At 44.9% G+C, this 25,381-nt stretch overlaps 2 protein-coding genes and 1 long non-coding RNA gene across 8 annotated transcripts; 2 read left to right on the plus strand and 1 right to left on the minus strand.

Moving 5' to 3' along the window:
- The first annotated feature begins 644 nt into the window (after positions 1 to 644).
- On the plus strand, positions 645 to 7,884 carry LOC147974695 (uncharacterized). Of its 6 annotated transcripts, none has more exons than XR_015600230.1 (6): positions 645 to 1,101; positions 1,200 to 1,286; positions 2,026 to 4,582; positions 4,848 to 5,697; positions 6,078 to 6,199; positions 6,613 to 7,884. It is a non-coding gene; the product is annotated as an uncharacterized LOC147974695 (long non-coding RNA). The 6 variants fall into 6 exon arrangements; XR_015600229.1 differs by having other exon boundaries at positions 4,253 to 4,582; XR_015600232.1 differs by having other exon boundaries at positions 4,271 to 4,582.
- Positions 7,885 to 8,694: 810 nt separating this feature from the next.
- LOC125553495 (pectinesterase 2-like) lies at positions 8,695 to 16,177 on the plus strand. The gene is made up of 2 exons (XM_048717268.2): positions 8,695 to 9,187; positions 15,310 to 16,177. The coding sequence occupies exons 1-2, from the start codon at positions 8,704 to 8,706 to the stop codon at positions 16,002 to 16,004; spliced, it is 1,179 nt and encodes a 392-aa protein (XP_048573225.2). The 5' UTR covers positions 8,695 to 8,703; the 3' UTR covers positions 16,005 to 16,177.
- On the minus strand, positions 9,211 to 15,244 carry LOC147974696 (uncharacterized). The gene is made up of 2 exons (XM_087517704.1): positions 13,693 to 15,244; positions 9,211 to 9,700 (listed from the first exon to the last, which is right to left on the minus strand). The coding sequence occupies exons 1-2, from the start codon at positions 14,897 to 14,899 to the stop codon at positions 9,582 to 9,584; spliced, it is 1,326 nt and encodes a 441-aa protein (XP_087373830.1). The 5' UTR covers positions 14,900 to 15,244; the 3' UTR covers positions 9,211 to 9,581.
- Positions 16,178 to 25,381: the final 9,204 nt, after the last annotated feature.

Consider the following 25,381-nt stretch of genomic DNA (forward strand, 5'->3'; position numbering starts at 1 on the left):
GATTCCTATTTAAAACGTGTATTTAGTTGCTAAAAATCGTTTGCAGATTACACTAACATCATATAGAACATGACTAACAAGAATAATTCGCGGGGGAAGCCACGGTTGCGAAGATAGCCCGAAGGTCGGGTTCGTACAAAGGAAAGTTCAGACGCGTTACTCAAGCAGTTCAGGTTGTGATCAGAATATTATTCTGATCCCGTGATCAGAATAGTGTTTATGTATATATATATGTGCTTTCAGAATATGTTTTGTGTTTACCTCAAAATAAAAAATAAAAAATGCTAGCTTTTATCCTTTGATTGGGTGGGCGGTAGGAGCCAATGCAGCCTCGAGGACCTCCCTTTGATTGGGTGGGCGGTAGTAGGAATCGAGAAATAAGATCGACAGGGATCCTCCCGGCTCCTCAGCCGTTTGGGTTCCCAGCCATTGGATCGAAGTGCTTGATCGGATTTGCGCCGTCGGATCGAGCCCTTGGAAGACCCCGACCGTCGGATCGAAAAGGAGCCCTGTACAAATGAATAGTTTCACCCCATTTGTGCCACCGCTCGTAATACCGGCGTCCCCGAGGGCATTTTCGTCATTTCACGCACAAGTGTATAAAAGGGGTGGCTCCTGTGGAGATAACCCTAGCCGCCTCACTCCCGCACTCGCGCGTCGCCGCCTCACTCCCGCACTCGCGCGTCGCCGCCTAGCTGCTCCCCCCGCCGCATGTGCCCGCCTTCGCGTCGTCGCCTCCGCTCGCCCTCGCGTTGTGGCCTCCGTTCGCCTCGTGTCGTCGCCCTTCTTTGCTCCCTGCAGCCACTGCCGTTGCTGCCACCACGGCCACCACCGCGCTCTTATCCCCCCCTCCCTGCTCGTCTCCAGTCACCGAGCTGGTTGCCGCCGCGCTGCTCTCCTGTCTCGACGTGCCGGTCTGGCGGAGCTCGTTGTCTCAGCGAACCGCGACATCAGCTCCGAGGACGCAGCGGCGAGGCTGCAAAGGTACGGGCCCAACAAGCTGGAGTGGCCCGAGCGTCCAATCTCAACCATCACCCGGAACCCTAGCCTTCCCCCCTTCCCATGGCGCGGGATGCCCTCCAAGAGGAGCGTCCGATGCGTGTGTGGATCCATCGTCTCCTCCCCTTTGCTTATTATTCTTTTTCATTTGATCTACGCGTGCGTGCGTGACATCTCATCTCATCTCTACTCGTGTGCAGGGAGGCCATGGAGTAGCTGCTTGGTTCAAGGGCATGCCTTGGCTGCTCCCTATGTTGAGCGTGTGGACGGGCCAGATTCAGCGCTGGGTATGACTCGTGGTTGCCTTCTACTCCCCCTCCCTCTCTCTCTCTCTCTACACCACTCAAATCTGAGTTGGATTCACCTTGCAACTGTACAAGTAGTATGAACTGCAAATAAAATTGAATGGTTCAACTTAAATTTGACCAAAACTGCAGCATCCTCCACCATCCCCTTTTGGATGTTCAGTTTACTGTACGAGTCAATATCGCTTTGATTTTTAAATCAGCTTCAAAGGTTGCTTTCACATTCCTTTGATGTTCAGTTTACTGTATGCGTCACTGAGGGCTTGCTATTAATTTGCCTCACGGTTTTGTTGCTAGGTAAAATTATTTTATTAGGCTGCTCTCTCTAAGTGAGCACATTTGTATTGTTTGCAGAGGAAAATGCATAGTCCATTTTTCTTGAATTTTGCTGCCATGTATGTGTTACTTGGAAATCAACCGACTGCGCCACCATTGGTGGATCAGAATTACACCTCTTAAGAGGAAGGGACGGCCCTCTATCCGGTGTGGGTTCCTACGAATTATTGTCTGGTTCCGGATCCAGGTCCCTCTGCCCTTGCTTTTTGTTATTCCATAGGGGTATGGGTTGAAGTAATCACTAATCCAGGAAAGATGGATCTTTAGCTAGAAAAACGAAAAGCCAATACGCCATGTATCAAAACAATAGGGATAGGGGTAGTTGTATACCACCTACGAATAGGAAGATCTATATGTTTAACCGTTTCTTCATTGTTTGGCGTAGGTACATGATTGTGATATAATATTGCGTGGAAGAAAAACCACCGTTGCTTTTACGGTTTTAGGATGTGCTGCAAGATTGATTTGCATTGTTCTCATGTATGATCTTCATATTATTCTAGTCTGAAGTATTGGTTTATTATCAAGGAAGCTTTGGGCGGAGGAGTTGAGTGTAGTTTTTATATCTTTTTTCAAAGTCCTAAATGGTATGATGAAAATCTTGATATGTACAGTTTCAAAGCTTCATCGCATTATAGTAGGACAAATTGATATGCAGGTCGTCAAAAGCTTCATTTTTGTCCATTAGATAGTTTATATAGCTTTGTCACCAAAGGTAGGTTTCGTAGAGGGGATGCCTCTTGTGAACATTATATACGACCATGGGTCCGTGAAAATGATCATAGCTCACATTACTAGGATCAGGGAACCTCGACCATTTTTAAAAAAACATGCGCTACACCTCCAGTTTCATGGCGTGTTTCAGCCATAATTCCGTTGTAGCTTTGCATAGGTAGATAAATAAATAGAACTCAGGGAATATGATAAGATGGAAAATGTTTGGTGTTTACCGGCTATGGAATCCATTAAGAATTCAGGGAATGAATGGTTGCTCCAAGTTCTGGTGCCCTTAGATAAGTTACTAGGTGCATGCTGTTATTGACCTTGTGGAGATGCTGGTATGTGCGAAATGAAGTGGTTCACAATAAACCAGCACCACTTGTGGAGATCTCTGTTCGGTTTCTGCAAAGTTACCTGGACCCAATCATAGGAATTAAAATGAATACGAACGTTGAGTCAAGGAAAGGGAAGATGGTCATAGCTCGCGATCAGACTGCTAAAAACAACTGCATGCCTGCTGCCTCAGGTGCTACTTCCAGGTGGCGACCTCCAGCGCAAGGATGGGTCAAGCTGAATTCTGACGGTTCTTTCGTTTGGGATGGAGAAGCTGGTGCAGGCATGATTCTTTGAAATGATGCAGGAGCAATAATCTTCTCGGCATGCAGGAAGTTGTACTCATGTAGGGATGCATTAGATGCGGAGCTTAGCACATGTAAGGAGGGTTTAACTCTTGCTCTACAGAGAAGTGATTTGGCCATCAATATTGAACTTGATTCGGTCAATGCGGTGAACATGATCCAGAGCACGGAAGTGGATAGATCAATCTATGCTCATGTAGTGCAGGAGATAAAGCAGCTTAGAAGCAGTCGTACTTCTTGTATTACTCACGTACACCGGTGTCAGAATAAAGCAAGTGATAGATTGGCTTCTTTTGCTAGAATTAATGATAGAACAATGACTTGGTTAGGGTCAGGTCTAGATGAGATACTTGAGATAGTCAGAGATGATTGTAAAGATATTTTGATTGAGTAATATAAGTCTTTTACTCGCAAAAAAAAGTAAATAGAATTCTTGCTGTCAACGTGTGTGTTTCAGTAATTCTATATCAACATGGCACGTGTTTGTATGATGCATGGTTGCATTTACTGAGGTAGTACATGATCTGGTCTTCTACTAATTGTTGTCTTAAATAGCTAATTGTTTTTTTCTGCTATGTGATATATTCAAGTTGTTGGACAAGTTCTCGCTGGTTGCTTCCTGTTCATCACATTAAATCCGTGAAGCATGATATTGTAATTGATGTAGTTCTTCCTTGAGCCAGTTGTGATTATTTCCAGTTTTGCAAGGGAATAACAACATTTAGTGCATATGTATCTTGTGATCGTGGAAATATGAAATAGAAGCCGATTATGAGCCCTGCACTTTGTGATTACTCTCTGAGCTCTGCACTTTGTGATTACTCGCTCAGCGTTGCTCTCACTAATCCAATATGCTATCCATGTTCTGATAAAGTTTTGTACACACCCAATTGACAACACAGCTTGCCTTGCAAGATATCTAATCTACTTACCGTAAGCTTATGTCACTACTAAGATAAAGTGATGAATGCATTCGAATCCTTAAAAAATTGAATTGTCATATATTCTCTTCTTTCTTTTATTTTCAACATTGTGTTACTGGTGTTTTAAACAGTATTCAGTTTTGGGGGGAGACTGATCATTTTACATTGCAAAGTGGTGTAATAAAAATAAGTTTTAACAACAATCTTTATTCTTTCGAGTATGTTAAAACAGAAAACAATTACATCCATCAACTGTTCGTCGCCCATGTTCTTTATTGCTTCCTGTGAACTGATTGGTGCTATATGCACCGGTTTCCATTTCGAATTACAGGGTGCATTCTTTCTGTAGGCAACGGAATTATTAGGCCCTTGTGTGCTGAATTTGGCTCGACACATTTACAAGACGAGAACAACCTCACGAGGAGGCACTATTCATTGCAACAGTGTTGCCTCTTGATCCAACGGCCCAGATCATTCAGGTTGGCGCCCTCGCGCAAAGATTCCCATCCTCTCTGCCCTCGATGACCAGTTTGGTGGCTCCGCGACCAGCAGCAACGGCCTCTCCTCAGCAAGCATAGACCGCAGGGTCGTCTTCCTCTCTGTCCGCTTCCACACCGTCATGGATATCTCAGACCTCATCCTCGAGAAGCTCCTCTACCAGGTACAAACATTCAGATTCAGGCCGTCTCCCTCTCCCTCTGCATCTCTGTAAAAATAGGGTAAGCATTTCTTCGGAAATACACGCTGTTGACTGATTTGGTTCCTTCCGTATTGACCTGTGCAAAATAGGATCAATGAAACCATTGGTTGTAATCAAGAGTATAACGATATGTTCTCTTCATGGTGCTTTACCTCAAGATGTTTGATATATGCTCATCTTGTACGTTTAACTTTTTTGGTAATTACTGAATTGTTTCCTTTTACAGTGTTCTGCCAGGGAGGAAGTGAACTCACAAAAATATGAGCCATGTGACATGATCTGCTTGCAGCAAATCTTACTTGCTCCCTATTGGGAATTTTTCTTTTCACATGTTGTTGAGTGATGGGCAAACAGTAATGATGCAAGTCGAGTGATTGATAATCAGTATATTATAGGTCCTGGTTTCATTGTTTAAAGTCATAATGCAGTCATGCTTGAGGTGGATGTGTATAAAATTCTGTAACGACTGTATGTTGCTGCCTACATGTGCTTGAGTTGTTCATGTTATCCTAAATGGATATTTCTAGAAGATTAATTTAGCCAATAGGATGCCTGGTCATGCTTGATATGCTCTGTATCATGATTCATATTTAAGTGTTTTCTCATTCGTTGGTACATAGATATACTAAAAAGCTTTTAGCTTTGTGAGTGTCAAATAATCTATGATTGCTTGTACCTTTCCATTTGCATTTGATAAAGTTTCTATATCTATATGTTACTCATGTGTCATGCTAGATAGAATCACTTCTCTTTTGGATAATTGTCATTAGCATGCCACTTTCTTCTGGATAATTCATAATGGCCACCGGCGAGCTGCATATCGTTCATATTCCTTAGCGGCATTATGGTACTAACTGCCATTTTTTAACTTTCTTTTGGATAATTCATAATGTCCACCGGCGACCTGCATATTGTTTATATTCCTTAGCGGCTTATAGTACTAACTGCCAATTTTTTGTAAAATAATTTTCTTTATATGCTTATTGTTATTGTTTCATCTCACAATTTTCTTCTCAATTGATCTGCATATTGTAGGCTATTTCCTCTGCCAGAATGAAAGGAGAATATGCTGAGAGGTGGGACAAAGTAACTTCACTTATGAACTCTTTGTTCTTTTAGAAGCTATTGTTTTGTATACTTGGATTTAGGCCATGCTGCCTTTGTTAAGAATATCAACAGTGTCATATGTGCCTTCAGTTACCTCTTCCTCTCCACTCCATCCCCACCCTCTCATGTCAGTTTTGGTTTCATGCACGATATTTCTGACATGGCATGCACATAATCAAAGGATAAATTTAGGTTTGATACTATACTTCCTATTCATAGTCAGTAGGCAGGAAAACATAAAGAAGTCACCTTCCATGTCATTGTGTTGTACAGACTGGTTATAGATGTGTAATTGATGAAGTGTATTTCAAAACCAAGTTGGTTACTGTTAATTGGAGGATTGAAACAGTTGTGCAGATAGCCTTCACGCATGATGAGAGTTTCATTGCTTTACCGACAAGAAGCAATGGAAGGCGATGCCACTGCAGTTTATGCGCTCAGGTTTCTCCGCTTCTGTTTGGCCTCTGTCAGGTATAGAATGATGCATGTGTTCCTTTCTAATATTCATGCCTCCTTGCATCCTAATATCTTTACTTGCATTCTGGCTTCAGCTGTAATTTGAATGTAGCTTATTCATGGATGAATGCTTTACATGCTCATCTGGCCTCCGTCTTGGCGTTCATGCATGTTGTGATTGCCTCTGCAATAAAACCTAATAAAGTGATATATCTTCTTCATCCCTGTTAAGCGATTTTTTTGGTTCTTCCAGCTCAAACTTCCATTTTTATCCTTGCAACTACGATCAATTTTCTGATTCATTTATTGTGAAATCTTATTCTACAAGAGGCAAAAAGTCAATTCTGATTGTTCTTAATGTTAGTATGTATTCCTGCCTCTGATACCCTCACAAATTTAATCGATTCTCCTGTTATTATTTTTTATAGTTGTATTTTGAGCATTGGCATCTCTAGCCGAGCTGCGCAAGCAGAATGCTGAGCAGGAGCAGCTCGGGGATTAAGCAAAGGTCTAAAATGTTGAATCTCCCAATAAAGTGGTACTGTATATCTCAGCTTCACTCAACATCTTCTACCTCAACCAGAATTCAGCTACTAAACACATCCAGTTAATCCATGAATAATTGTGAACCTCTGGTATTTCTCTCTCTGCCGTGTGAACTGATAAATGCCGGATGACAAAGTTGTGAACTAAGCAGCAAAATGAGGCCAAGAGCCCGATGGGGTTGTAGCTATCGCCCCCTTCGGTGTACATGAACCAGGCAAAACGCCACCGTCAATGTGAGCGACGACGAGCGAATGGGCAGCGACATAATGCACCATGGCATGACGATTAGATCAGCGATATGATTGTTGCGGTGGACAATGCCAAGGATCAGTTCTTTTTGTTGATTGTTGTGTGGGATTCTATGTCAATATTTTCTGGAAACTTCTGTTTTCTTGATTCAAATTATTTAAGAAATTGTGAATTTTGGTGCCTTTTGTAAGTAAATGTCAGTGTCAAGGCGTCTTTTGTATATTTCAAGTAATTCTTAGAACGTTGCCAACGAACTTATTGTTATGGTGTTGTTCTAAACCTTGAAACTTTTGGGGCATTACATGCTACATATCATATGAAATGTATCATTTGAATGCATTGAATCTTCACAACTTTTGGATATGATTCACCCGGCAGGCGTGTGGCAAGCCTCACTTCCTACTAACCGATCATTACGTGCTGCCAATGCTTGATGTCAAGTGGTTATCTTTTGTTGTCTTGCTTCTATTACATGTTGATGTTTCTTCTCTCTTTTATTTTGTTTTCTTGTTTGAATGCATATGCTAAATGAGGATTCTTACCAACTTGTGCATTACCTCTTTGACCAAAGCATTTGGACCGGCACCCTCGCGATCCTGTTCTAGTGGCTAAGATAGCTCGTCTGTTGAAGATGCTCTTAAGGCGTTAACCCTAGCCTGTGGAGGTAGCCAATGGTCTCATCTCTTTCATGTCCTTAAACAACAATGATATGGAGCGGTTGTCGGCGTAATCTGGCTGCTCGAAGAAGAGCGTGTTGCCCTCATGCAGGATGGGCCCTGTCCAGCCAGCAACGCGGGCCTGATGCAGGATGGGGCCCTGTCCAGCAACATGTTGCCGCTCCCGGAGGTCGGGGAAGGTGAGTATGACGGAGCCACGACCCGCGTGTAGAAGAGGAGAGGTTGTAGGTCGAGTACAAGATATATAGACGTGCACAATAAGAACATACACACATCATCACCAACATAGGTCACACACTTAAACAGTGTCTACACAAGATTGATTAAAATCACAGAGCTTTGTACTGATGAAGTCATCGCAGAAGCTCAATACAGTGCACACATGTTTGTTGCAAATGAACCCAAATCAAGAGAACGACACGTGCACTGCCGCGAACCTACACGGTCAGTATGCAAGTACGTCCGGGCAGTTGGCCCAAGCCACTTAAGATTGAGCATATCCTACTCGACGAGATAATTGAACGTACGCTACTGGATCGGCCCGGCAGATTAATAATTAAGCTAGCGGCTGCTTCCTTGCACGAGCCCGGGCGAGCAGCCACATACATAAGCAATGATCGGCGAGCCCAATCACCACTCGATGCTCAAAGTGGTTTGTTCACGGACACAGCTCGCGTGGCAACCGTGTCATATGCATGTGCGCGCGCGGGCGCACTTTGCTTGCGCCGATGGACTGGACTGCCAATTATTGCAGCTAGCGCGCGGCGTTCACCTGCACGTAAGTTCGGCCGGGTCATTGTTGTTTACGTTATCGGGCAAAATTTGCTGCGTACGTAGGTGTGTAGTGTTACTGTTACTGTTACCGGCCGTGAGGAAGTAGCATGCGTGGCGTGGGACTAGCTAGTATAGCATTTATGCCGGTGCTCTCACTAGCCTCGAGGCCATCAATCCGGTCGGTTTTGTCAAGATATTAGTGGCCACTGTCCTGTCCCGGTCGAGATTGATTTTTATTCTCCTCGATGTATGATGTTTGGCAGGGTAACATGCATGGAGTCTCCCGCGCGCACACTAGTCTCTCTCTATATATACCCATACCGCCACACATCGTTCACTCCAATTACTACTGTAGATCAAATTCCAATGGCCACCACCACCAGGCGCACGCTGATGATGATGATGATGATCATTGTGCTTGGAATGGCGACGGCCACCACAGCAAGCACCAGCCGCGGTATGCCCAGCTGGGTGATGCCGGAAGACGGACCTCTGCTCCTGACGGCGTCCCCACCGGTGGATGCTGTGGTTGCCAAAGATGGTAGCGGGGATCATGACACCATCAGTGCGGCTGTGGCGGCAGCACCGCCAGGGGAGGCTAGGTACATCATCTACATCAAGGAAGGATTGTACCAGGAGAAGGTTGAAGTGCTCCACCGGAGCAATGTGATGCTCATCGGAGATGGCGCTGCTCGAACAGTGATTACCGGCAACGAAAGCAATCGAACTCTAGGCACCCCATGCACGGCCACAGTCAGTAAGTACCCGGCCCTCGCCCTCGCCCTCGCCCTCGCCCTGCTTAATTTTCACCCTGTTTTCTTTCTTCTTCTTTTTTGTTAGTGTGATTTTTTTTTTCGAACCGGGCTATACCCCCTTTCCATTGCAAATGAACGGAAATACAGAGTTCAGAAACATGTCAGGAGGAGGGAAAGAGGTAAAGCGAGTCCGGGCACTGCCAGGAAACCCACTACATTCGTCCGCCATCGAAACGAATGTCATGGGGCGAAAACCTAGACAACACCGAATATCCACAGCAAACACCTATAAGTTTTTAACTACAGACAGAGACATGAGACATCCACAAAAGAACCAAAACGCCACCACATGATCGTAAGGTCGCCCAGCTCCAGCCAACGAGGTTTTGCAGCCCTTCAATCTCCTCCGATCGGCACCCTCGCCGCGTTGCACATCTCCATCATACGCATCGTGCTCGACCTAATCATCTCAGCACCGTTTCGCAGCTCCTTGGCGCCCTCCTCCTCCTGCAGCCCTGTCCAGTACAGTAGGAAAGAACACATGGAGAAAACAATTTCAAAAGGCGTTTTGATAAGCTTCTTTTCGAACGTAGCTCGGTTTCGAGCTAGCCAAATGGCCCAGCAAGCAGCAGCCAAGCCCACCTTATAGTACTTTTGTCCATCAGGGAGAAAAGTGTGGCACCAAGCAAAATATTGCCAGTAGCTATTCGGGCACATCTCAGTACCCAGAACTATCCCAACGCATCTCTAGATCACTTTAGCAACAGGGCAAGTAAAAAACAGATGTTGGGAGGTTTCCAACTCATTACAGAAAGAACATGTGGGATTCCCAGTCCATTTCCTCATTCTCATAACTTGTCTAGTGAGCACTGCGTCCTGGGACAGTTGCCACATGAAGATTTTAATTTTGAGAGGGATCTTGGCTCTCCAAATCCATCTATAATGGCAACCACTAAGAGGGTTTTCAAGCCATTTATACACAGATTTAGTGGAAAAATTGCCATTGCTATTAAGCCCCCAGTAGACCCGGTCCCCACCCTGACTCAGCTGGATATTATTGATCGTTTTGTTTATTTCCTCCCATTGACGGGATAATTCAGGAGTGAGTCTCCTTCTAAAGAAAGAGTGGACGTCCACAGACTTGAAATTAGCAATAGTGCAATCCTGATTATTGCAGATCTCAAACAGCGAAGGGTAGAGGGTCTGAAAAGGACTCAACCCGTTTATGGAATCTTTCCAGACTCTAACAAGGTCACCAGATTCCAAATGGATCTTTCTACCTACCAAATAGATATCTTTGACTTTAAGCAGGGGTTTCCAACAGGGGGAATCAGAAAATCTGGGCTTAACCGACGCCACAGATTTATTAGTCAGGTAGCGCGCCCGAACAATATCTTGCCACATACCCGTTTGGGTCTCTAGTTTCCACCACCATTTGACCATCAAACTAACATTCTGCTTGTGTAAATCCTTCACGCCCAGGCCACCCTTATCTCTGGATCTGCAGATCCTATCCCATCTAACCAGATGGTACCTCCTCTTCTTATTGCAGCCTTGCCAGAAAAACTTCCTTCTGTGTTTGTCTAAGCGCTCGATGAAAGTTTTATTCATGAGCCACATAGACATATGATATAGGGATAGTTGGGTGACTACCGAGTCTAGTAAGGTCAGCCTCCCCCCCATCGAAACTGCATTGCCTATCCAAGCTTCAAATTTTTTCAGATATTTAGTAACAATGAATTCCCAATCTGAATTTCTAAGGTTGGTATAGCCGACAGGCATCCCTAGATATTTAATGGGAAAACTGCCCACTTCGCAACGAAATAAGTCTGCATACATATTCACCACATTATCATCGCCTCCCACCATGAGGATCTCACTTTTCTGGAAGTTCACCTTAAGACCAGACATCAATTCAAATATATGGAGAAGCATTTTCAGGTTAATAGCTTTGTCAATGTCATGCTCCAGGCATATGATGGTATCGTCCGCAACTCCATTAGGAATTAGATCAGCGGCCAGCCCCACTATCAGGCCACTCTTTTGGGCATTTGTAATCATTTTAGCTAAACAGTCCACAACCAAATTGAACAAGAAAGGGGAATGGGGATCACCTTGTCGGACCCCTTTCGCACTTTGAAAGTAAGGGCCAACTTGGTTATTCAGTTTAATGCTCACAGTCCCATTGTGCAGGATACTTCTAATCCACCCGCACCATTTTTCGTTAAAGCCTCGGAGCCTATGACACTCAAGAATAAAATCCCAGTTGACTTTGTCGTAAGCCTTCTCAAAATCAAGTTTCAGAATCACACCCACTCTCTTTTTAACATGAGTATAGTTAAGGATTTCATGCAGAGACATCACACCGTCCATGATGTTCCTTTTTTTCACGAAAGCGTTCTGGGCCCTATTTATGAGCTTATCAGCATATTTTTCAACTCGCCTATCTAGGACCTTAGTGATAAGTTTGTACGGACATCTCAGGAGGCAAATCGGCCGGAACTGTTGAATCTTGTCTGCGCCCGCAGATTTGGGGAGAAGAGTAATCACTCCATAATTGAGGCGTTGTACGTCCAATCCCCCTTTATGAAAGTGTTCAAACAGGAGCATAATATCACCCTTCATGATATCCCAACACACCTGATAGAATTCCACAGGAACGTTGTCCGGCCCGGGCGCTCTATTATGTGCCATAGCAAACAGAGCTTCCTTAACTTCAGTCTCCGTAAAGGCCCGACACAAATCAGCATTATTCTCCTCATTAAGTTTTTCATTAGTGGTCCAAGTGTCAGGATCCATATGGAACTCATTGCCGGGTGCAGGTCCGAAAAGGTTTTTGTAGTACTCTGTTGCATGAGCAATCAGATTACTAGTCCCTTCTATTTCCACATCCCCAGCTTTCAGGGAATGGATCGTGTTTTTCCTTTTACGCCCGTTCGCAATCTTATGATAGTAGTCAGTATTGAGATCCCCTTTCAGCAGCCATCTTTCATGAGATTGCTGCAACCAAAAGATCTCTTCGTTCACCAAAAGCTCATGCAGTTCCATACTAATATCCACTTTGGTGCTGTACATTTCAGGGGACAGGGGGCCATTTTCTTCCAATTCTTCCAACAAGGCTAACTCCAACCTGAGCTCTTCTTTCCTTCTCTTGTCATGACCATACTTATTGGATCCCCACCCTTTAAAGTAATTCTTAAACCTCTTAAGTTTGATATTTAGGATATCAATAGGGTCCGAGGAGTGCACTTTCCTCGACCAGATCCTACTCACAGTAGGAAGGAATTTTTTATCTTTAATCCAAGATAGGTTGAAACGAAACTCACGAGGCTTAGGAGCTTCACGCCCCTCTTCTCCATCAGAGAGAAGTAAAGGATTATGGTCTGAGATTTCCCGAACCAACTTCCTAACAGATGCCATAGGAAACAGATCCTCCCAACCTTCAGACATCAAAATACGGTCCAGTTTTTCCAGGGTAGGGTGGGCTTGGTTATTAGACCAAGTATATTTCCCCCCACTGATATAAATCTCTCTCAGGGCCAAGGCATTGATAATGGAATTGAAGATGTCAGTAGCTCTATTATTCTGCATCTTTTTATTTTTCTCATCACCATGGCGCAAGACATTGAAATCACCCCCTACAATATAAGGCACAGTCATGCTACTACAACTAGCAGCCAGCTCTATTAAAAATTCCTCTTTAAACTCCTCATGGGCTGCCCCATAGACCACCAGCAGGCCCCAATCAGCTTTTTTCTTCTTATCGTGCAGGTTTAACTGCAAAACATATTTCCTTTTTGTACAGGAAATGATTTCCATAGTATCTTGCCTCACTCCTCCTAAGATGCCACCAGACTTCCCCACAGATGGAATCCATTCCCAATGGAATAGACCAAAAGGGTCAATTCTCCTAATGCATTTAGGAGTAAAATTTTTCTTCATAGTTTCTTGCAAACCAATAAAATCCAGAGAATGATCACTGATCATGTCTGAGAGGCAGGTGGCCATTCCTTTCTTGCCTACCCCTCTACAGTTCCAAATGAGCCCTCTCATTTGGAACGATTTTTGTGGAAATAAGATCTAGTAGTCCTGCCAGGAGGCAATGCAGTACTACAGCACACATCTTCAGAGGATACTGCCTTATTCTGGCTCCTAGTCACAGGTCTAGAGAGCTTAACGGCAGATTTCTTTTTATGTCTTCTATCCTTCAGTTTACCAGAAGCTTTTTGTTCAAAAATAGTTTCGTCTTGGTCAAGCCAAGTCAAGTTAACAGGAACAGATTTTCCTAGTCCATTGGTGACTAAAATATCATCCTCAATATCAGTATTACTGTCCCCAATGTTCTTTTTACTATCTAGATTTTCTTTCACCCTATCCAGCTCTCTAAGAACATTTACACAGGTAAAATCATTATCAGGTATTTTGACCCCCATACAAGTGGCTTTATACATTAATTTTTTATCAGAAAGAGCATCGAAAGAATTATTGCAAGGTATACTGATGTTACCTTCCAGGTTCTTCTTTTGAACCAGGTTAATGGCTTTAGCTTCAATATGCTCCTGTCCCCCCTGCGTGTTACGCTTGCTGAATCTTAGTGCCACTTCAGGCGCAAGGGGAGGTGTGAGAATGATCTCATCGCTGTGATCAGAAAGAGGAAGCTGTACCATATAGTCACTTGAGGTCTTCAGATCTGGGTATACATCACCATCCACCTCCACAACCTGAGGAGAGTTAGCCCCAGTAACATCAAAAGACAGTGAATGACGAGTTGTGGGTATATCATTTACCTGCACATCTTTAGGCTCAATTTCATGTTTCAGCGGGGCCATATGTATAATCCAACGTGAGGTATCCAGAGTTGTTCCTCCTCTAGCCATCTCATGTTCTTTTGCCAGTGTTTCAATAAGCAAAGATGTATCGTTTTCACTATCAGATGAATCTGAGGGGTCATGGTCTTGTGGTGACAGACGACAGGTCTTGCCCCCACGAGCACCAGCACCATCTCTGCTACTCTCAGGGAAATCAGCTTGCTTTTCCTCTTTTTCCTGATCAGCTCGTTTACGTTTAGGAGTCTGATCAGGTTTAGCAGGTGCATCTTTCACTTCCACACCCTTAGGGTCTTTGATCACAGGATTCCTGACAAGAACTTCTTCCACCTCATAGGTAAACTTATAGAAACGCCCCCCCAGGACACCTTCTACCGTAGCAAGCAGCTGATCAATAGAGCAACATCCAATTTTGGCTCTAACAGACGAGGAACGATTTATAGTAGACATATCTACCTCAAGAGTAATGCCCACTAATCCACCCACATAGGCCACAGTCCTATCACATCTCTTGTTCGGAGGGATCTTCCCAATTCGAACCCAAGCAATTTCCAACAGGCCCTCAGATTCAATATCTTCAGACCAAGGAGAAAACTTAACTGAAACTCCACACTGCTTCAGTCTCACATTTTCCACAAACAAAGCACGATCCACTTCCCTAGGATTAGGCATCCTCATCACAAATTTTTGAGGTGCAAAAAACCTAGCAGAACATCTCCAACCCTGTCCCACATAGATGCTTAATTCATGTTCTATATCTTTGGTCGGAGCAGCCCCCTCAGTGATAGTAACAATCACGTTAAAGATCCTCTCCCTAGCTTGCCTATCAATGCTAAAATCAGGAATATAGAAGAATCCCTGCCCCTTGCTTTGGAACGCACACATCATAGGAAAACACTCCCACGGCAGGAACTCAGCACAAACCACATACAAATGACCTTTCTTCTTACATCTATCACACACAGCTTGCGGGCATCTAGCAGTAACATGACCAGTCAGATTACATATCTGACATGGTTCAGGGCGAGGAGCAATATTACCAGGGTATATAGGAGGATCATAATGTTAGTGTGATTTTTGTTGTAGGCGTTCCCTCTTTTTTATCTTGTACTAGTACCTTTGTTCATTCTCTTTTTATAAGACGTTTTAGACATCCACTTGTTATAAAAACAAACGGAGGGAGTAGTATATATCTGTAAATTTCACATGCACTTGTTCTGCATAGTTCGAAAATAATTTCACCAGCGCATGAGTGAATGCATGCTTGAGGTAACTAAATGGCGCGCTGCTGCATGCAGGCGCACAACGGGAAGGCATCATCATTCGAGACGTGACCATACAGAACACAGCGGGGCCGGAGGCAAAACAAGCCGTGGCCCTTCTGTCCAACTCCAACAAATCCGTATTTTACCGCTGCCAGATCCTGGGTTTCCAGGACACCTTGCTAGCCGAGAACTTTCTGCAATTTTACAAGGAATGTGAAATCGCGGGGACGGTGGACTTCATCTGGGGGGCTGCAACCGCAGTGTTCCAAGATTGTGCCCTTCTCGCGCGCCGCCCGGGCATCATGCAGCAGAATGTGTTGACTGGCCAGGGACGCAACGGAGCCGACAGTGCCTCGGGGTTCACGTTTCAGGGATGCAACGTGACGACGCGCGAGGACCTCCGCGGCGTCGGGACGTATCTCGGGCGCCCATGGCAGCCGTATGCCCGGGTAATCTTCATCCACTGCTACATGGACGCCATAGGGCACCCCTTAGGGTGGTTGTCCTGGGACAATAAGAAGATTAACGTCACTACTACCACGCGCACTGTCTTCTTCGCTGAGTTCGAGAACCAGGGTCCTGGAGCCGACGTGCGCGGGCGCGTCAACTGGGCTGGCTTCCACAACATAAAAAAGGCGTCCAAGGCGGCCAAGTTTACTGTGAACAACTTCATCGATGGCCGCGCCTGGCTGCCGGAGACCGGCGTCCCGTACAAGGGGGGGCTCTGATGATATATATAAGTCCCCTAAATCCTGTTATGTATGTGCTCTCTATCCTAGCAATCGGAGTACGTACGATTTATAGATCGATCGGGTCAAGAGATCCACCCGCGATCCTATCCTACCGTATGTATACCAGGATCATGAGGACGCGTGACGTCCTGCTGTGTGTGGAAGGAGAACCACCATATATATATATATATATATATATATATATATATATATATATATATATATATATATATATATATATTCTAAGTGTGGGTGTGTCTCTCTGATCCTCAACACATACGGATCCTGTAATAATATATTTGCGCGTGGTGTGTTCTGTTTGTATCCCTCCTCTCCAGCTCTATAATTTCTGCTCATCATTGAAAGTGATCTATACTACTATTATCTATATCTTCTATACTTATACTTATATTATTACTACTAGCACAAGGCCCGTGTGTTGCAACGGGGCATATACATTTTAGTGGTTTGACATTATGTTATAGCATCATGCGTTACACCGAATACAAAATAAATAAACGCGTGGTTAGAAACCTGAAAAATATTTTACCAATCAAACAACTTCTATTATTTGGTGGTTCAAATGAATGGTGTCAAAGATACACATCAACATTGTCAACTAATAGAATTTGCAAATAATGCCAGCTCAGTGGTCATGTGGCATGTTCCCAATTGCAACAGAGAAGATTCTATGTTAGCTTGTTACACGAAATTTACATATTTTTTCTAGAAGAGCTATTGCCTATAAATAAATTAAATAATAATGATAAACTTTAGCACAATGCAATTGTTCATATTTTTTAATTTAAGATGAAGGACATGAAAGAGAAAACGATGACCATACTAAGGCTACAGGGAAAGGCATACAAAGCATATCATACAGTTATATATAACACCACGCCTTTAGACATTTCCAAATATACAAAACATAAGGTACTGAATTCTTTTACATAGACTGATATGACTCAAAAATACAATGGTCGATGAGAGGACAAAAAAGGCACAGGATTTTCTTTTGTACATCAATGCGAACTAAAAATAATAAGAATTGTAATTAAAGAAAAGCAACCAAAAACACTGTTAAGAGCATTTGACTTGCACTCTGACTCAATGTTTTGCTGGCACATTTCCTCATGAACAAATTTGCTTTACTAACCCTCCTATAAACTTTCAGCTGGGTGTCGGTGCCACTGAACTACCCGCTCAATTGTAGGCACAACTCCAACCAGCTCCATTCTAGGAATAGATGGATTTGTAGTTTTCGACTCCTACTTCAAAAAAGTTTGTTGGGCCTCTACTTTGAGTTAGAACCTTTCTTTCTTGATCCCCATGATTTTTTCTTTTGTTTCTGGACTTGAGCTCAAGATTTGTTACTTGTGTTGTCCTTATGCAGGATATGGCACATCATCATCACCGATGCAGTGGAGAATGGGTTCATCGTGCTAGGCAAGGTGCATGTTGGTATGCTTTATATCCGGCCTTGGCGTCTTCTGCTGGCCCCACTGCCATGTGCTATTCAGCATCGACTACAAAACTGGTATATATAGTGAGCACCTCTAGCTCCTCCTCTTAGTCTGCTCCTCGCCTCCAGTTGCTATGAGCTCGCGGCCATCAAACCACGGCTATGGTAGTTGCTCTGGGTTCATGGCCATGTCTTACTTATGCAATCTATCCCATGTGTGTGTGTTGTGCTCATGTGAGCTATCTTGCCAAGTGTATGTGTGTTCCACATATTATAAGATCAGTTGTGTGTGTTGTGCTCATGTGAGCTATCTTGCCAAGTGTATGTGTGTTCCACATATTATAAGACCAGTTGTGTGTGTTGTCTGCTTGGGCAGTGTAGATACTCTGATTTATGTGGTTTTGGCAACAGCTGGGCTGTGCTTTGTGCTTATCCTATTAAGTAGATGGGTGGTTAATTACTTGCGACATGTTCCCCTTCGGCTGGATCTTGTGTGTGTCCTTGTTTTTCTGAAATGGAATAGTGCTTGTCCTGTTGCTGGAAACTTTTTTTCGTAAGAGAAATGTCAATGCCTACATACCTGGCGTTGATAGTGGCTTTACTCATTAGCATTATAGATTGGCTCTGTGTTTTTTATTTGCCATGACATTCTTATTTTCTGGCATAAGCATGTTGTCATGTATGACTTGTCCATACTTTTTCGGTCATTATAAAAGGGCACACTCACGTTCTTGGAGTTTTTTCTGTTTATTTCACCTTTCACTGAGTAAGATTGAGCCACTTTTAGTGCATTCTTACTTTTTTGGTAATCGTGCTATAATCTGCTGGTGTTCAACCATCAATAATATTGATCGTTAATGCAAAAATTAACTGCTAATCACGTGTCTCACAATTTAATTTTTGCTGGATTGCCTTTGCAGAGGCGTGTTGTGTTTGAAGAGTTGCAAGCTGCAAACTTGGAATTGACAACATTGTGTGACTCACTCTCGAGGACCGCTTGAATGAGGAGAAGGCAAGCTGGTCAGAACTCCAACAACACTGTTATGTTTTTGATGTGATACGGACTTGTCAATATTCTAACTTTTTTCCTCTATGCTGCGATGGGTGTGCAGTTGGTCAGGAACACATCATTGGTGTACCTCAACAAGGTCACCGACGGCTGCGTTGCCGCCATGCTCGAGTCCATGGAGCCCTGGTGTAGCATGAAGGACAGGCGAGCTAGCTGCTCCTTTATTTCTTGATTCTCATGATTTATTCTTTTGTTTTTGGATTTTAGCTCAAGATTTGTTATTTGTGTTGTCCTTGTGCAAGATATGGCACATCGTCATCACCAATTCAGAGAAGGGGTTCATCGTGCCAGGCAAGGTGCGCGGTGGTATGCTTGATCTCCGGCATCGACGTCTTCCGCTGGCCCCACTGCCATGTGCTGTTCAACATCGGCTACAAAGCCGGCACGGTGAGCACCGAGCTCCTCTTCTTAGTCTGCTCCTTGAAGGAAATATGCCCTAGAGGCAATAATAATGTTATTATTTATTTCCTTATATCATGATAAATGTTTATTATTCATGCTAGAATTGTATTAACCGGAAACATAATACTTGTGTGAATACATAGACAAACAGAGCGTCACTAGTATGCCTCTACTTGACTAGCTCGTTGATAAAAGATGGTTAAGTTTCCTAGCCATTGACATGGGTTGTCATTTGATTAACGGGATCACATCATTAGGAGAATGATGTGATTGACATGACCCATTCCGTTAGCTTAGCACTTGATCGCTTAGTATGTTGCTATTGCTTTCTTCATGACTTATACATGTTCCTATGACTATGAGATTATGCAACTCTCGTTTACCGGAGGAACACTTTGTGTGCTACCAAACGTCACAACGTAACTGGGTGATTATAAATGTGCTCTACAGGTGTCTCCAAAGGTATATGTTGGGTTGGCGTATTTCGAGATTATGATTTGTCACTCCGATTGTCGGAGAGGTATCTCTGGGCCCTCTCGGTAATACACATCACTTAAGCCTTGCAAGCATTGCAACTAATGAGTTAGTTGCGGGATGATGTATTACGGAACGAGTAAAGAGATTTGCCGGTAACGAGATTTAACTAGGTATTAAGATACCGACGATCGAATCTCGGGCAAGTAACATACCGATGACAAAGGGAACAATGTATGTTGTTATGCGGTCTGACCGATAAAGATCTTCGTAGAATATGTAGGAGCCAATATGAGCATCCAGGTTCCGCTATTGGTTATTGACCGGAGACGTGTCTCGGTCATGTCTACATTGTTCTCGAACCCGTAGGGTCGCACGCTTAACGTTACGATGACAGTTTCATTATGAGTTTATATGTTTCGATGTACCGAAGGTTGTTAGGAGTCCCCGATGTGATCACGGACATGACGAGGAGTCTCGAAATGGTCGAGACATAAAGATTGATATATTGGACGACTATATTCGGACACCGAAAATGTTCTGGGTGATTACGGAGAAAACCGAAGTGCCGGAGGGTTACCGGAACCCCCCGGGAGAAGTAATGGGACTTATGGGCCTTAGTGGAGAGAGAGAGGGGCAGCTAGGGTGGGCCGCGCGCCCCCTCCCCCTCTGGTCCGAATTGGACTAGGAGAAGGGGGGCGGCGCCCCCCTTTCCTTTGATACGTCTCCAATGTATCTATAATTTTTGATTGCTCCATGCTATATTATCTACTGTTTTGGACTATATTAGGCTTTATTTTCCACTTTTATATTATTTTTGGGACTAACCTATTAACCGGAGGCCCAACCCAGAATTGCTGTTTTTTGCCTATTTCAGTGTTTCGAAGAAACGGAATATCAAACGGAGTCCAAACGGAGTGAAACCTTCGGGAACGTGATTTTCTCACCGAATATGACCCAGGAGACATGGACCCTACGCCAAGGAAGCTTCAAGGTGGGCACGAGGTAGGGGGCGCGCCCTATACCCCCAGGCGCACCCCCACCCTCGTGGGCCCACCGAAGCTCCACCGACGTACTTCTTCCTCCTATATATACCTTTCCCCCTCCTAGTAGGAGTAGGAAAGAGGGGAGTCCTACTCCTACTAGGAGGAGGACTCCTCCTCCTGGCGCGCCTAGCAAGGGCCGGCCGGTCTCCCCCTTTGTAACACCCTCGATGCGACTATATCTCCCACGTGTCGAGGCACGACTTAGAGGCATAATCGCATTGAAGGCATATGTCGCAAGTTAGGCAATCTTCACAACATCCCATGTAATATAGATAATAAAAGGGGAGATAACATAGTTGGCTTACACTCGCCACGTCAATCAAGTACGTAAATAACATTACATCATCCAAACACTCATGGCCCGACTACGGCGCCAAAATAAAAGATAACCCAACATGCGACACGGTCCCGATCACCCCCAACTGGGTTCCACTACTGATCATCAAGAAAGGAAACATAGTAACATTGAGAGTCTTCGTCGAACTCCCACTTGAGCTCAAGCGCGTCACCTGGAGCGGAATCATCAGGCCCTGCATCTGGTGTAATAGTAATCTGTGATCCACAGGGACTCAACAATCTCGCACCCTCGCGATCATGACTATTTAAGCTTATGGTAAGGCAAGGTACAAATATATGTGGAGCTGCAGCAAGCGATTAGCAAATATGGTGGCTATCCTGTTCGCAAAAGAGAGCGAGAAGAGGAGGCAAAGCGCGAGCGAGAAACTAGAGAACAACCTACGCAAACATTACTCCAACACCGTGTCCGCTTCCCGGACTCCGCCGAGAAGAGGCCATCATGGTAACACACTCGGTTGATTCATTTTAATTAAGTTAAGGTTCAAGTTAACTACAACCGGACATTAACAAATTCTCATCTGCCCATAACCGCAGGCACGGCTTTCGAAAGTTCAAATCCCTGCAGGGGAGTCCCAACTTAGCCCATGACAAGCTCTTACGGTCAACGAAGGAATAGACCTCCTCCCAAGACATTCCGATCAGACTCGGTATCTCGGTTCTTCAAGACACTTCGACAGGTTAAAACAAGACCAGCAACACCGCCCGAATGTGCCGACAAATCCCGATAGGAGCTGCACATATCTCGTTCTCAGGGCACACTCAGATGAGCAATACGTCGGGTAGGCCAGCCTAGAGTTGCCCCTGGTAGCCCCGGACATTGCTCGGTTGGACCAACACTCAGAGGAGCACTGGCCCGGGGGGGCTAAAATAAGATGACCCTCGGGCTCCGGAAACCCAAGGGAAAAAGAGGCTAGGTGGCAAATGGTAAAACCAAGGTTGGGCATTGCTGGAAAAGCTTTAATCAAAGCGAACTATCAAGGGGTTCCCATTATAACCCAACCGCGTAAGGAACGCAAAATCTGGGAACATAACACCGATATGACGGAAACTAGGGCGGCAAGAGTGGAACAAAACACTAGGCGAGAGGCCGAGCCTTCCACCCTTTACCAAGTATATAGATGCATTAAGATAACAAGATAACATAATGATATCCGAACAAGTAAATAAATGTTCCAACAAGGAACGGGCTCCAATCTTCACCTGCAACTAGCAACGCTATAAGAGGGGCTGAGCAAAGCGGTAACATAGCCAATCAACGGTTTGCTAGGACAATGGTGGGTTAGAGGTTTGACATGGCAATTTAGGAGGCTTGAAAGCAAGTGGTAGGCATCGTAGCATTGGCCTAGCAGAAGAACGAGCAATCTAGCATAGCAAAGATAGTAGTGATTTTGAGGATATGATCATCTTGCCTGCACAGTTGTCAGAGTTGACTGGATCCTCGAAAGCAAATTCAACGGGCTCCTCATTAGCAAACTCGTCTCCAGGCTCTACCCAAACAAGACAAACAAGCAACAAGGACACAATCAACCACGTGCAATGATCAAACAATATGATGCAAGGATGATATGCTATGCGGGATGCGATGCGGGATGCATATGCAAGATGTGACAAGGAAAGCATGAACCTGGCCTCAACCTGGGAATCCAACTGTGCCACTGGAAAGATGACATGAAATCACTTGAAAACGATATAAAGAACGCCGGAATCGGAGTTACGGTTTGGAAATGGCAAGCGATTCAAATATGACACCGGTCTGCGATTTACAGCAAGTAGCCATCTAAATGCAACGAAATGAACATGCTACAGCACCCAAACATAACAACAAAATAAATGTCAGGGATGCATTCAAGATGCTTAACAAAAGTCTAGCACTGAGCTACGGCCAATTCATCCATTAACAGGTTCAAACAAGCATGGCAAAAATGCATATGGCAAACAGATTTCAGACTTAGTGAAATTAACACTTGTCTGGAATTTCAGATCAGATAACACTCTTAGGAGCAACAAAACTATATGCTACAGGACCTGAACATGGCAAAGTAAAACATGGCATGGAGCTACTAAAATAGATTAACAAAAGTCCCTTAGTGACCTTGAGCCAAAAGGGATCAGAAAATATACTAACAAGCATGTGAACATGGCAAAAACATAATCAGTTTTCAGACTTGGTGAAAACTGGCACATGCTGAAACATAACTCAAGTAGGCATGTTTACGAGCTCAATTCACTCACTACGGTGCAAGTCATGACAAGCTAAGAATACACCCATCAAGAATACACAAAACGCAAGCTAGACATGGCAAGAACAATGACATAGCATGCACGGATCAACTACAACATCATCGGCAAAATTGCAAACAAGTTGACAATCTGCCCAGATTCACAAAGTAGCAAAAGTAGAGCTCGATTGACTCAAGCTAGGGTGCTCCATAATTGCAAACAAAGACATGAATGGATAGAGCACTACAAGATTAACAAAACATCCTTACTGATCATACTCAAAAGAGGCACGGATCACTAGGAAACAACATGAACATATGGCAATATGAGATAAACAGATCAAGGACTTAGTGGAATTGCTAAGTCCCTGAAAACAGAATTACCAAGAGCACCACTTCGCAAGCTTGTACTAGTCACCACACACATCACAAAAATACATGGGTTGCACCTCTGGAAAGATGACAAAACCCTTAACAAAACATTGTAGAGCTCATGGCATATCATGCACACAATAATCATGGCAAAAATGACAAATCTCTAAATGGAGTAGCAGATCTGACAAATATCTCAAGTAGCCCTCTTCTAACAGAATTTCGGGTATCAAGATGAACTCAAATGAAAATGATGCAATGTAATTAAATGATGTACTCTCTGAGATGAACATTTTGATATGCTATATGCCCAAATCGGAGCTACGGATGCAAAGATACGATGCTATGAACATGGGCACTTGGATCTGGGATTTTGGGACTTAGAAGAAAAACAACCTCGAGATCTAGGGTTTGCACGTGCCCCGAGGTTCGCGGGAGACTCGCCGGCGTTGATGGCCGTGCGGCGGCCGGAGTACAGGGAGGAAGAGGCGGCCGAGGAGAGGAAGAGGCCGGGGTGGCGCCGGTGCGGACGGACGTCGAGGTGGCCGGCGACGAGCTCGAGCAGGGCGGCGGGCGGCTCGGCTTGCTCTGGCGTCGAGCTGGGCGGCGCGGGGCGGCGGCTTGCCGGAGCGCGAGGAACGGGGCGGCGCGGGCGGCTGCGCGGAGGAGGACGGCGGCGGGGTTGCGAAGGAGGCGGCGCGCGGCGTCGGGCCCGCGAGGGCTCTCCCCAGGCCGAGCGGGCCGGTGCGGGCGCGGGTGGCGGCGCGCCACGTGGCGCCACGCCACTGGCTGCGGGCGGCGGCGGCGATGATTCCGGACGTGTCCGGCTGGACGAAATTCGTCCGCCGGCGCGTGGAGATGAAGGGGCTAGGGTTTGATCCGGAATTTCGGGAGGGGATGCCTTTATATAGGTAGAAGGAGTTAGGAGAGTCCAAATGAGGTGCGGTTTTCGGCCACGCGATCGTGATCGAACGATCTAGATGATGGAGAAGGCTTAGGTGGGTTTTGGGCCAAATTGGAGGGGTGTTGGGCTGCAACACACACGAGGCCTTTTCGGTCCCTCGGTTAACCGTTGGAGTATCAAACGAAGTCCAAATGATACGAAACTTGACAGGCGGTCCACCGGTAGTAAACCAAGGCCGCTTGGCAAGTCTCGGTCCAATCCGGAAATGTTTAATCCCCACACACGAAAGAAAGTTAGAAATGACCATCGGAGGAGAACGAAGCGCCGGAATGCAAAACGGACAACGGGGAAAATGCTCGAATGCATGAGATGAACACGTATGCAAATGCAATGCACATGATGACATGATATGAGATGCATGACAACGATAACAACACACACGAGACAAAGACCCGAACCCGAGAAAATAAAATAACTTAACACCGGAAACGGCAAGAGTTGGAGTACAAATTGGGAAAGTTACATCCGGGGTGTTACAACACTCCACCACTACGAAAGGATCTCGTCCCGAGATTTAGGACTGAAAGAACGCCGGGTACTCAGAACGGAGGTGGTCCTCACGTTCCCAGGTAGCTTCACGGTCGGAATGGTGTGACCACTTGACTTTGAGAAATTTGATTGACTTGTTTCGAGTCTTGCGTTCAGTCTCTTCAAGAATAGCAACTGGGTGCTCATGATAGGAGAGATCTTCTTGGAGCTCAATGTCCTCGAAGTTGACGGTGCGGTCAGGAGTCTTGAAGCACTTTCGGAGCTGAGAGACGTGAAACACATCATGAACATTTGCAAAGTTTGAAGGAAGCTCGAGTTGATAGGCGAGGTCGCCTCTCTTGCTGACAATCTTGAAAGGTCCCACGTATCTAGGGGCAAGCTTCCCTTTGATACCGAAGCGACGAGTACCTTTCATAGGAGAGACGCGGAGGTAAACATGATCTCCGATCTCGAAAGCCAAATCACGGTGCTTACTATCATAGTAGCTCTTCTGACGGGATTGGGCTGCTTTGGGGTTATC

This window comes from Triticum urartu, chromosome 4A, assembly GCF_056163025.1.
Source record: "Triticum urartu cultivar PI428250 chromosome 4A, HENAU_Tu73, whole genome shotgun sequence".
Lineage (NCBI taxonomy): Eukaryota > Viridiplantae > Streptophyta > Magnoliopsida > Poales > Poaceae > Triticum > Triticum urartu.